The following is a 14,063-nucleotide window of genomic DNA, read 5'->3' on the forward strand; positions in this document are numbered from 1 at the left end:
AACAATGAGGTTTTTCTTTTTTTAGCTCACGTAAGGCAAATAATTTACCTTTTTATTTTTTTAGAATACATAGCCCCAGCATCTGCTTTTTATATTAATTCAACAAATATTTAATAAGAGCCTATTGTGTGCAAGGTCCTCTTCTTGTGCTGTCAGATAAATACATCAGTTAATCAACAAAACAAATTCTAAGCCCTCAGGGAGCTTATATTTTAGTGGGCAAGACTAGTAATAAACATATATATGTACATGTTATAAATGAGTAAATAATATAGTATGTTAGGAGGCGAACCATGCTGTAGGGGAAAATGAACCCAGCAGCTCATAAAGGGGATTGGGAGCATGGGGCTAGACTGGGGTTGTAATTTTGAATGGGACAATCAGCTTAGTCCTCACTGAGGTGACATTGGTGAACAGACCTGAAGCAGGTAAAGGTGCAAGTCCTATGAAATCTGGAGAAAGAATAATCTAAGAACAGGCTACAGTGAGTACAAAGGCCCTGGGGCAGGATTGCCTAGCTTAGTGAGGGACATCTTGGCCAGTGTGGCTAGAGTTGTGTGAATGATGGGAGAGCAGTTGGAGACAAGGTCAGAGAGGTAACAGGGTAGATGGTGGTGGGGTGCTCAGATGGAGAAGGGCCTTGTAGGGCTTTTGTCACCTAGGCTCCTACTCTGAACAAAAGGAGGAGCCACTGGAGGGTTTAGGGCAGAGGTGTGGCCTGATCTACTTGTGTTTTAAAGGGATCACTTTAGCTAATTCATCGAGTCTGCTGTGTGCCAAGTACTATCAATCAAACACATTAGTTAGCCAATAATACAGACAGATTCTCAGTCCTCATAGAGCTTATACTGTGTGTGTGTGTGTGTGTTTGTGTGTTTGTGTTTGTGTGGGAGACTAGGAATACAGTTTTGGACATGTTGAGTTTGAGATATCTGTTAGACATCCAAGTGGAAGAATTGAGTCAGAAGTTGATTATATGAGTCTTGAGTTAGAAGAGAAGTTGGGGCTAGAGACAAAAACTTGGGATTTAATCAGCATTTAGATGAGATTAAAACCATGAGCCTGATTAAGATCATCGAAGGGGAGAGAATGAGGAGATGGAAGAGGATGGAACCCTGGGACACTCCAATATTTAGAGGTATAGGAAAAGAGGAGGAACCAGCAAAGAAGACGGAAAAGGAGTAGTGGATATAATAGGAAAGAAACCAAGGGAGTGTGGTGGCTTGAAAGCCAAGAGAAGCAGCATTTTCAGAAGAGGGAATGATTAATAGTGTCAAATTTTGCTGAGAAGTGCACTACCATAATTCACGAAGTCTTAAACATGTATTTTAAAAAACATTTTATAGCTCTGCAATCATAGTGCATTTTACAGTTGTGGGCATGTGAAAGTTTAATTGGCATATAAAATAATGGTGTCTTAGATGAAAGTAACTTGGCATATGAAGACTGAGAATTAACCATTAGATTTAGCCAAGTGTAAGCCATTGGTGACCTTGACCAAAGGGTTTCAATGTAAGGATGGAGTAGGTTTAAAAGCAAATGAAAGGAGAGAGATTGGAATATTGACAACCTTGTAGGTTGTTGCTGTTAGGGGAAGTGAGAATTAGGGTATGTAACTGGAGGAGGAAGTCAGGGTATAGAGAGGTTTTGGTTTTTAAAATGGAGGTGAAGACAGCATGGCTGTGTGCTGATGGGAATGTCTCTGTAGAAAGGGAACATTTTTAAAAATTGAAGTATAGTTGATTTACAATTTTGTGTTAATTTCTGCTGTACAGCAAAATGATTCAGTTACACATATGTGTATATATACATTCTTTTTCATATTCTTCTACATTACGGTTTATCATAGGATACTGAATTTAGTTCTCTGTCCTATACAATAGGACTTTGTTGTTTATCCATTCCATATATAATAGTTTATGTCTGCCAACCCCAAACTCCCAGTGCATCCCTCCCCTACCTTCTCCCCTTGGCGAACCACAAGTCTGTTCTCTGTGTCTGTGAGTCTGTTTCTGTTTCATAGATAAGTTCATTTGTGTTATACTTTAGATTCCACATGTAAGTGATATCATATGGTATTTGTTAGAAAGGGAACACATGATGTAGGAGAGAATGGCTGAGTATACCAGTGGGGACAGGACTGATGGCCTAAGGGGTGGCACCAGCCTTAGGAAGCAGGAAGGAAGGCAGGGCAGTGAGGCAGATGCTTGCATAGGAGGGAGAGGTGGAGCTGTGAGGTCTGTGGACACTACTCTGACTGCTTCAGTTTTCTCATTTAAGTATAGGAAGCAAGGTTACTAGCTGGGAGGGGCGTTGGGGAGAAAGTGTTAGAATTTAGAAACAAGAAGAGCATGAAGTGCTTGTCTAGGAGAGAGCAAGAATGAATAGACTGGGAAAATGTGGGATGATGACCAGGTGGCACTGAAGTTTGGTCAGGAACTTAAAGTGGTGCCACTTAGCGTGATTGCCAAGGAAGTGTGCATGCAAGGGAGGGGACCAGGAAGTTGAGGGAGTCCTCAAGGTGGGGATGCTCATGATTGACACGGATTCTAAGTTGGGAAGGGGTTTGCTTATCCTCCCGCCCTTCCCCTTTTTCCCATCCCACGAGCTCTAATGCACTCGAGCTAAAGCAGAGCGGCCAGCATGCATGGCTGATGAGCTTTTTCATTTGCTCCATTTTGATAAGGTGTCCCCTCCTCGCTGTCGGCACTGGGTTCACTCTCTCTGTGTGGCAGGGCTGGCCTCATGGGGCAGGTAACCAACTGGTTGGAAATGGCAGGAGCACTGTGGACCTGCTGGCATCATTGTGACGCCTCTCTCAATGGACCTGCCGATTATGCTCCCTCATGTCTCTCCCTGAATTCCTTCATCCTGCACCAAATGAGGACTGCAGAAGGGGACTGAAGCTAATAATATCTGAAAACAGTATTTTACTACTTTGCCTTTTTTTAAAATTTTTTTTAGGCACTTGATGATTTAATAAACAAAGGCTTGCCTCTAATTCTGGTTACAGTCGGTCAGCAACATCTCTTAAATAAGTTTGCCTTTGTTAAAGCACACTTTTTAATAAATGTGGCTGCAACAATAAATTGTGTCCCCGAACATATAGTGAAACCAGTCTGCCATGGACTTATTGATGAGAAAAACAGACCAAACCTCCCAAACCTGAAAGGTAATCTTTTGTTCTATTTTTTTGCTTATTTCTCTTTCTATTCCCTTTCCCCACCTATTCCCCACTCTACCCCCAGTAATCCATATGAACATTCTAGTAGATATTCTTTCATGGTTTTCTCTGAGCTCACTTAATGACACACATATGTGCTTATGTCTAGGTACCTGCCTATCCATATCCACCAATATATCTGCATATTTGTCCACTTTTTTACATTATACACAGTTGACCCTTGAACAACGCAGGTTTGAATTGCACAGGTCCACTCATACACCGATATTTTTCAGTAGTGAATATTACAGTACTGCACAATCTGTGGTTGGTTGAATCTGCAGATGCTGAACTGTGGATACAGAGGACCATCTATACCAAGCGCCAACTATAAATTATACATGGATTTTCACCTGCATGGAGGGTCAGTGTCCCTAACCCCCACGTTGATCAAGGGTCAGCTGCACGTACAAAATAGGATTTGTCATTTATTTAAGAAATGATGTATTTTACATTTTTCTGCCTCTTGCATTTCTTATGTAAAGAACTTTGCTAAGCCACTCCAAGTCAGCTGCTTTGCTTTGGTCCCCTAAACTGGCTGTGTGGTGTTTTATGCTGTGAACAGCCAGCCCGTGGTTTATTCAGCCATTCCCCTGTTGTGCGTTCACTTTGTTTCTAGGAAACAGTGCGGAAGCACTACATATCCGTACTATAGTGTATACTTCTATAGGATAAGATACCCATGGATGGGATTTATGGCCCGTATATACATATAAAACTATATACATATTTTTCAAATGAATTAATGTTGCCTTAAAAATAGTTGTTTTGTTTTGTTTTGTTTTTTTACCGCTAAGTATGATGTCAACTGTGGGTTTTTCATAGATGTCCTTTATCAGCTAGAAGAATTTCTCTTCTATTCCTAGGTTGTTGAGTGATTTTATCATGAAAAGGTGTTGGATTTTATTAAATGCTTTTCCTGTGTCTATTAAGATGATTATATGGGTTTTGTTTTTTATTCTATCTGTAGGCATGTATTATATTAGTTGATTTTTGAGTGTTTAACCAACCTTGCTTTCTTGGGATAAATCACACTTGGTCGTGGTGTATAATTCTTTTTATATGTTGCTGGATTGTTTGCTAGGATTTTGTTGAAGATTTTTGCATCCATATTCATAACATGTATTGTGTCATTTTCTTATGGTGTCTTTGTCTAGTTTTGGTATCAGAATAATATTGGCCTCTGTTTTAAAGTGTAAGTTTTATTCTTATTCAGGTGTGGTGAGGCCAACAGATCAGGAGATGGCTGCCATTGAAAACAGAGTTTGTTATTTACAGCTCCCAAGAGGGAGGGGCATGCTACAACATGGGAGGACCACACAGGGGTGGGGGGGTCACTCAGGAGGCAGAGAGAGCAGGAGGAAGAGGTGGATCAACCTCTTGCCAGGATTTCTCATGTTCTGGTACTCATCCTAGCATTCCTCCGTTTCTGTCCTCACCTGTCTCTCACGTTCCCTTAGGGGAGAAGACCTAGTCCCAGATCTTTCTTCTGGGCCCTCCCTCATACTCAGCTGACCCTTTAGCTCCAGAGTCTTCTAATTTAGGAGAAGAGCCCGGCAAATTGAAGTTGGAAGAAGGGAGGAAGTCAGGTGTGTTCAGTTCCATGTTACTCTGGACTCCCTCTTCTTCTTGACAAACTTAGTCTCTTTAGGTGGGTAATTTGTGCATTAATTTCTAGTCAAATAATGACTTGTAGTTTTTCTCCCTCCTGTAGTCTAGAAGCCAGGCTTACTATAGCAGACAAAGTTTGTGATCTAAATTCTCTCAATGCTCCCTCACTCAGAATGAGGGCCAGCTTTGGATTGTGGGTAGGAATTTTGAGATATTTGAGGATTGTAGTTTGCGCTGTTCCAAATGGTCTCACTCTCTGCTCTGAGAGTGAGGGGCATGAACTGACACTTCTAAGGAGGTCTTGGAGCAAATCAGCAGAACTGACACTTCCAAGGAGATCTTGTCAAGATATTATAAATATCTGGAAGACCCAAAATATTGGGTTGGCCAAAAAATTCGTTCGGGTTTTTCCTAACAGCTTACGAAAAACCTGAACGAACTTTCTGGCCAGCCCAATTCTTTGAGGACCTTAAGGGGTCCTGGGATCCCAGGTGAGGAACCACTATTTTATATCAGTAGCCGATAACTTGAATGGCATCACCAAGCACCCAAGAGATCCTTTCAGAATTTAAGCATCAGCCTCAGTCTTCTAATGTCTGATATTTAGGGACCGTTTGATATAGCACTGTGTTTCTAATTATCATTGTGGTTGTTCTTTAAACATTAAATTTCCCAACTAATGATGAGTTTTGTAAATCAGAATTAATATTTAAGCTAACCGCAGATATCCTTAGTTCTTCCAAAATGTTGTGTCTTATAGAGGTGTGTTCAAAGGATGAGGGAGGCTTACTTTGTCAGCTTACAAAAATGAAAGAGGACTTCGCACTTAGCACACTAAAGGTAAGTTTAAAAAATTTTTCAAATCATAGGGAATCCGTTACCAGAAAGCCCACTGTTAGGCCCTGGACAGGTCAACTTTCAGGACTGTGCTTACTCACGTAGTTTTTCTTGCCTAAGCATGGGTTGGGGCCAGGGATGGAGTCTACTCCCCATGAGAAAAGCAGATGCCGAGAGGTGTCAGACTTTGACCTTTTAACTCGATTAAGTTGCCGTGGGAAATAAGATTTATTATCTGATGGGATTTGAGCATTCCATGCCCTGTTTGGTGTTTCCTAATAATAATAGTGATAACAACAGGAACAACAACAGTACCATTTATTCAGTGCTTACTGCATGACAGGCACTTTGCATGATTAATTCTCACAACTCTGTGATGTACATATTAATCATTTTTGAACTGTATTGTGCTGAACCATGAATAAACTGAGGCTTAGACAGTAAGAAATTCACTAATGCCACACAACTAATAAAATACAGATCACGTTCTTACCCATTATACTAAATTACCCTAGTCCTTATATAGTATTTACTGCTTTATACAAACAAGGTTTTAGAGACCTGTTCCTTGAAAGATTGGTTGGTCCCTTTCTTTTTTGCCATGTTGCTATTTAGTATTGCTATTGCTATTTAGTATTGATTGTCAACTGTAAAATCGCATTATCTTTACATTACCAGTTAGGTGACCTACCAGAGTTTAATTTGAAATACAGTTGATTCTTATTATTCACAGATTCAGTATTTGCTAATTTGCTTATCTGCTAAAATTTAATTGTAACTCCCAAATCAATACTCTTTGCTCTTTGGTGGTCATTTGGGGACAGGCACAGCGCATAGAAAACTTTGAGTTGCCTGATATGCACATTCCCAGCCGAGCTGAACAAGGCAATGCTGACTTTTTCTTTCCACTTTGATACTATAAACAAGTGTCCTTTTCATTTATTGCCAAGCTTTTTGCATTTTTGTGGGGTCTTTTGTTGATCTTTTCACTATTTGAAATGGCCCCTAATGCATAGTGCTGAAGAGCTGTCTAGTAATCCTAAGTGCAAGGAGGCTGTGATGTGCCTTTTGGAGAAAATATGTGTGTTAGACAAGCTTCAATCAGGCATGAGTTGTAGAGTTATTGGCTGTGAGTTCAAGGTTAATGAATGTACACTGTATATTCAATAACGTGTCTTTAAACATAAACACACATTAAACAAGGTTATGTACTGATCAGCTGACAAAAATGGTGTGACCAGAGGCTCGTAGGAACCTATCCCTGTATTTCCCTAGGAGCAGTGCTTCGTTATTAGCTGACTCAGTGTTTGCAGCAACATTCTAGAACACGGCTACTATGAATAAGCAAGTATGGGCATTGGCTGTGCATACAATAAAGGGTCACTGTCCTACACACTACTCTTTTTTTTTTTTAGCATCTTTATTGGAGTATAATTGCTTTACAATGGCGTGTTAGTTTCTGCTTTATAACAAAGTGAATCAGTTATACGTATAGATATGTTCCCATATCTCTTCCCTCTTGCGTCTCCCTCCCTCCCACCCTCCCTATCCCACCCCTCTAGGTGGTCACAAACCACCTAGCTGATTTCCCTGTGCTATGCGGCTACTTCCTACTAGCTATCTATTTTACGTTTGGTAGTGTATATCTGTCCGTGCCACTCTCTCACTTTGTCACGGCTTACCCTTCCCCCTCCCTATATCCTCAAGTCCATGCTCTAGTAGGTCTGCTACACACTTACTCTTGCCATTACTTCCCTTTTCATTCCCTGTTGTCTTTTTCCTGTTCACTGAGCTCTCTTCTCTGATGATTTTGTTCAGATTTCCTTTTTGGTCTTCCATTCATTGTTACTTTTCAGTACATGAAAAATATTTGATGAATGAGACATGATTTGTATTATTTCTGAGCTTGGGTGATTATGTGTTGTTCTTTCTTTAGTCAATTTTACTGACAGAAGCTGAAGACAGGCTCAACTTCCTTGTGTCAGAGATGGAGCATCCAGGCCATAAGAACCTCTCTCAGTGTTCGGCTGGCGAGCTAGAGATTGTGGTGGAGGTCAGGCTGCAGCTGGCTGCAGTCGCCCTGCAGAGACACCGGGCAGCATACAGGCGAGTCTCTGCATCACAGTTTCTTCCTCACTCTGATTTGTTAAAATATACCTAAATTTTATGTAAGTTTTATAAATTCCTAGATTAATAGAGCAGACTTGCTTTTTACTATTCAGGAGAGTTTTCACACATTACTACATTTGAAACTGTAATTCTCAACAAATTAATTGGTTTATTAAAGCACATAGCTAGGATGTTTTATGTGAAACATAAACAAAGTCACAGAGTTCTCCTTTTTAATTAATAATTTATTTTTAAAAGGCAGAACCTAAATTCCTTATAGCTTTTTTACAAATAACACCTATGGAGTGTTTTCTCCCTAGACAACCAATAAAAATATTAAAAACAAGCTCTAGTTTGAAAAAGTAACATCTCCTGAACTATGCTGTGCTCAACCACTTAATAAACTATTGTTGGTGGCTCATTTTAAAAATGTGATGCAGTTGCTAATGTCACATCTTTCTTTTCATTTGTTCGTTGATTCATTCATATATAGTGACCAGTATCTCCTAACTGCCTCACTGTTGGGCTCTGATCTAGGCACCGAGGAGACAAAGATGAATAGAATATAGTTTCTGTATTCATAAGCTCATAGACATATAAACACTTGCATAGTTAAAAATACTTCTCAGTGATTTTTTAATATTGAATAATATAGAAATATACTTTCAAGAACTTCCCATATCATTTATGATAAACACCTCTGTCACGAGAACACTTTCAATAGTGATTCTTTGAATAATGAGCAAATTTCTTATCTTACCATTCATTAATTCATTCAAAAAGTAATTTGGGGGCACCTACGATATTCTAGGCATGGTCCTAAGTTCTGTATGCTAACACTGATGTATACAGTATACACAAAATATATAACAATATTGACAAAAATCCTACCCTCATGGAGTTTATATTCTAATAGATAATAAACAGGCTGACAATAAACTGTAAACCTAACACGTAAGTAAATTATATAGTGTGGCCAAAAATAAGTGTTCTGGAGAATATCAGCAGTGGGAGGAGGAGGGGTTATCCTGTTAAAACTGTGCAGTTGTAATAAAGAGAATGACTCCGTTTAGATGTTCGTTAACTGACTGCTTTCAAGCTCCACCACTCCCCCGTCCCCTCTGCCCCACACCTGGGCAAGCAGAGAAGAAAGCCTAGTTGCCCCCTCCTTTGGTGCTGGTGGGACATTTAAATCACACCGACCTGGCCCACACGTGGGAACCCTTACCCCAGCGCCACCCATTAACTACTATAAAGCCCAGCCAGTCTCCTTTCTCTTTTCTCTCAAGACATTTTCAACCTGTTTGGGTGGCTGCCCTGCTCTTCCTGGATAGTTTCACTATGGGAGTAATCAACCTTTTCACACTCTCTTGATGTGTATGGCATCGATCTTGACATCTGAACCAAATTTTGGGTGGTTAGGATAGGCTTTATTGATGAGGTGACATCTGAACAAATAAACATGGGGGCCCATGCAAATACCTGTAGATGGAGTATTGCAGGCCACGGGAACATGCCTGACACATGTTTGAGGGACAGCACAGGGTCTCTTGTGGCTAGAATGGAGCGAGCGAAAGTTTTAAGAGAGATGTTCAAAGAGGTCATCCTTGATGGGGAGGCCATCCTTGATGGGGGAGGCAGATTATATAGGACCTTCTGGCCAGGGTGAAGACTTCTGCTTTTACTCTGAGGGAAGTAAGGAGTCATTGTATTGTTTCAAGCAGAGGAATGACATCATCTGATTTTCACCTCAAAGGGATAACCCTGGGCTTCCCTGGTGGTGCAGTGGTTGGGAGTCCGCCTGCCGATGCAGGGGACACGGGTTCGTGCCCCGGTCCGGGAAGATCGCACATGCCGCGGAGCGGCTGGGCCCGTGGGCCATGGCCGCTGAGCCGGCGCGTCCGGAGCCTGTGCTCCGCAACGGGAGAGGCCACAGCAGTGAGAGGCCCGCGTACTGCAAAAAAAAAAAAAAAAAAAAAAGGGATAACCCTGGTTGTTAGGTTGAGAATTGACTGTAAGAGGGAAAGGGTTTGAAAGCAGGGAGATCAACTGGGGAAGCTGCTATAATAAGAAGAAAGATGTTAGTGGCTCTGATCAGGGCCGTAGCACTAGAGGTAGTGGTAAGTCGGATTCTGGGTATATTTTGAAAGTAGAGCCATTAGAATTTGCTGATGGATTGGCTGTAGAGTGGTGAGAAAAAGAGAGGAGTTATAAAAGAAGTTGTCCCTAACCACAGTGGGGAAGATTGCGGGGGTGCAGCTTATTTAGGGGAAAGATCTGAAGTTAGATTTTGGACCGTGTTTAGACTATGTCCCTTTGAGGTGCAATTGAAAATGTCAAATATTCTTGGAGTCTTTAGAATATAGATAGTATTTCAAGCCTTTCTAATGAATGAGATTCCTTAGGGAATGTGAGTAGATGAAAGAAGGAGAAGGACCAAGGACTGAGGGTTGGGTTTGGTTGGAGACTGGGGAGAAAATGAGGAACCAGCAGAGGAGACTGAGAAGAAATGACCAGAAAATATAAGAAAACCAAGGGATTATGAAATCCTGAAAGCCAAGTGAAGGAAGTGTATCAGGGAGAATGGAGTGATCAACTCTGCCAAAAGCTCCAGATAGATTGAGATGAGAATAGAGAATTGACCATTGGATGATTTAGCAACATGGAGGTCACTGGTGACCTCGACAGGAGTAATTTTAGAAGGCAGCGGGGGAAAGAGCATATTTAGAGTGGTTTTATGAGAAAATGGGAGGAGAGAAATTGGAACCTGCAAGTAAAGATGAATCTTTTGAGGAGTTTCACAGTAAAGGGGAGTAGAGGAATAGGATGTTAGCAGCTGGTAGAAGTAGGGTCAAGACAAATTTTCTTGAGATGGGAGCAACGATGATGTATTATATAACGTATAACATATATATACATATTATACATAACATATAATATATATATTATATATAATATATGTATTATTTGCCCAGTAGAGAGGGCAAATTTGATGCTCTGATGTAATTGGTACACAGTAGGGTAGGATCCCAGTCCAGTCTTCTTTGTTTCTCTAATACAGAATGAAACTGTCCCCTAGCTTGGGATTCCACAGTGGTCTCTGGGGACCAGCAAGGAAACTGCTGCCTGCCCTGGATGGAAAAAGAGTAACCCAAGAGGAATCAGTTTCTTCAGATCAATGCTATTGGCAGTTGCGGGGTCCAAACTGGCACTGACAATGAAATGCAGAAACCCTGAGAAGTTAACCTTGAAACTGATCTTGACATCACAGAGCTGGAGCAGAGGCACAACCAAAGCTGTCTCATAGAGATTACCTAGGAAATGCAGGACTCTCATGGAAAACAACTGCCGGTAAAGGTAGCGCCGGGTCAAATATCATAAACCAAATGAAGAAAGAGCCACAAAAGAGAGTTAGCAGGCACAACAAATGGCAGCTTCACAGCCCAAGAAATACACTGTTCAAAGATGTGAAGGATGGAAGAGAATGAGACAAGATAAAAAAGGAACAGATGAATTTAGAAAAAAAAAAACTAAATAGAAATTTTAGAAATGAAAAATATAATTACCGAATGAAAAGAAATGATCAAATTAGATGGAAACAAATTTTTTTTTCTCTCCTTAACTTTCTCATTATACTAAAATTCCGTGTTTTAAGTTCTATGCATTAGATTCAGAATTTGGAAAGGGAGTTAATTTTTTAGATGGCCATTCTCTTTAAACAGGAGAAGCTCTCTTGTAGCCTTTGCAAAGGGGACATCAATTCAGCAGAAATCCCCCTTTGCTTTTGCTTAGATTGGACACAGGCAGTTGTCTCATCAGTGGGAGCCTTGACTGAAGGCTATTCCATGATTAACCACATCTAAATTTGATTTTATGCTAGAGACAGTATAGGTTTTGGGGAATTTAAAATTTCTGTGGTTTCTAAGCAGCGATGAAAGTCCATAAAGTCTGTTTGGAGCAGTGATTCACCAAGTGTGGTCTTCAGACCTATGGGCATTCCTGAAACTCAGGGAGGTCTGTAAGGTCAGAACTGTTTTTATAGCAGTTTATAACATAGTAAACTATGTTTATAATAGTTTAGAAAACTAAGAGGTTGCTTGCCTTTTTCACTGTGTTGTTATTTGCACTGATGCTGAAAAAGCAACAGTGGGAAAACTTCCGGTAGCTCACCATGAATCAAAGCAGTGACACCAAACCGAACTAGTAGTCATTCTGTTCTTCACTGCTGCACGCTTGCAATTAAAAAAGAAAAAAAAGCCAGATTTACTTAAGAATGCCTTTGATGAAGCAGTAGAATCTGTTACATTTATAAATACCTATTGTTGAATGTAGTTTTAATATTCTGTGGGAATATATTACGTGGGAAATATACCTCAAGCATTTCTGCTGCATATCACAGTCTGATGGTTGTCTTGAGGAACAGCACACATGTGGATGAACTGAGAGCTGAACAAGCTGTTTTTTTCAGGGAACAACATTTTTATTTGAAAAAACAACTGGCAAACCATGATTATGCAGACTTGGGTATTTGACAGGCATTCTGCTGAAAATGAGCAAAACGAACATGCCACTTCTAGGAAAACAACTAATAGTTTTTGTTGCCAATGATAAAATCTAAACTTCCGTAGAAAAATGGGATTTTTGGAAAATTTGTATTTGCCATCATGAGCTTGACAGTTTTCTAATGCTTACGTTTTTTTTTGATGAGACTGGTGGTAATAGTAACGCGCATGTTTTTTTATAAACTGTGTAATGAAATGCTTCAACATTAAGGGAATCTATTTAACTCAGGGAGCTAATGTTTTCCAAATGGCCAGTGCATGATGTTCCAAAATCCTGGTTAACAAGATAGACCGATAGAGTTTCATGTAACAGAGTAGGAAAAGTTCATCAGTGTATGGTAGTAGATTCCACATAGCAACAAACTTTTAAGAAACTGTCGTTTGTCACATGTTGGTATAGTATCGAGGAAGAATATTCACAATTATTTGAAGAGGCTCTTAAAATACTCCTCCCACGTTCAATAACTATCTGTGTGAGACCTAGTCTTCTTCATACGCTTCAGCCAAATCATTATGTCACAACAGACTGAATATAGAAGCAGATATGAAAGTCTTCTATTAAGCAGATTTTCTCTTTTTAAGCCAGATGTTAAAGAGATTTGCAAAAATGCAAAAACAATGGAATCCTGCTATTTTTTTTTTTTTTTTTTTTTTTTTTTTTTGCGGTACGCGGGCCTCTCACTGTTGTGGCCTCTCCCGTTGCGGAGCACAGGCTCCGGACGCGCAGGCCCAGCGGCCATGGCTCACGGGCCCAGCCGCTCCGCGGCACGTGGGATCTTCCCGGACCGGGACACGAACCCATGTCCCCTGCATCGGCAGGCGGACTCTCAACCACTGCGCCACCAGGGAAGCCCCCTTCTCACTATTTTTTTGTTTTTGAAAATATAGTTATTTTCCATAAAAATACATTATTTATATTAAATATAATGGGTTTATGCTTTTTATTTTTAAATGAATTAATAAATGTTAATGAAGTTAAACATTTCTCAGTTTAACTTCCAATATGGTAAATATTGATAGAGCTCTTTGGGGTTTCTTAATAATTTTTAACGGTGTAAATGGGTGCTGAGAGTAAAAAAACTTGAGACCCACTTGTTTAGAGTATTGTCACATTTGTAGCTATCTTTAAGAATACAATGGTAAAAAAGAATACAATGGTAGCTGATTGATGGTTAAAATAGGCTTAGTATAATAATACACTGTTTTCCCCACTGAAGTTTGAAGACAGAAGGAACTTTTACTATACTGTTTCCTATAGAAATAAATGATTTGAATATATAATATATAAATGTATATTTAGAAAATGTTTGTCTAACTATATATTCTATATATAATTATATATATTGAATATATATGTGTGTGTATATATATATATATATATATATATAATATGACTATATGATTTCCTATGGAGGCACATAGAACTCCTTTCTCCAAACTGTGTCCCAGAGAGCAATAGCAGCCCTAGAAAATATTTCTTGTCACTTACCTTCATTCTTTCCCTAGCTCTCTACATGTCTTATACCCCTTAAGTGTGGAGGATATGAGTGATTTGTTTTTTTTTAGGGAGAAAGAAGGAAGTGAGAAACTACACATTACAAAATGGCACAGAAGGGAGTGTTGTAATAGAACTTTAATTTGAAGACCAGATAGATGTATGCAAATAATGTGCAAGTATACCAGAATTGCCCTGATTTTAAATCCATGGGCTTGGCCCTTGG

The 14,063-nt window shown here is 39.9% G+C and overlaps 1 protein-coding gene across 1 annotated transcript in view; it reads left to right on the forward strand.

Moving 5' to 3' along the window:
• CFAP54 (cilia and flagella associated protein 54) overlaps positions 1–14,063 on the forward strand; it is a 296,564-nt gene that overhangs the window by 183,786 nt on the left and 98,715 nt on the right. The window contains exons 49-51 of the mRNA XM_028490464.1: positions 2,965–3,172; positions 5,595–5,674; positions 7,608–7,777. Of these exons, the coding sequence (XP_028346265.1) occupies positions 2,965–3,172; positions 5,595–5,674; positions 7,608–7,777 (458 nt within the window). The remainder of the gene's footprint in view (positions 1–2,964; positions 3,173–5,594; positions 5,675–7,607; positions 7,778–14,063) is intronic.

Source organism: Physeter macrocephalus, chromosome 6 (assembly GCF_002837175.3).
Source record: "Physeter macrocephalus isolate SW-GA chromosome 6, ASM283717v5, whole genome shotgun sequence".
Taxonomy (NCBI): Eukaryota; Metazoa; Chordata; class Mammalia; order Artiodactyla; family Physeteridae; genus Physeter; species Physeter macrocephalus.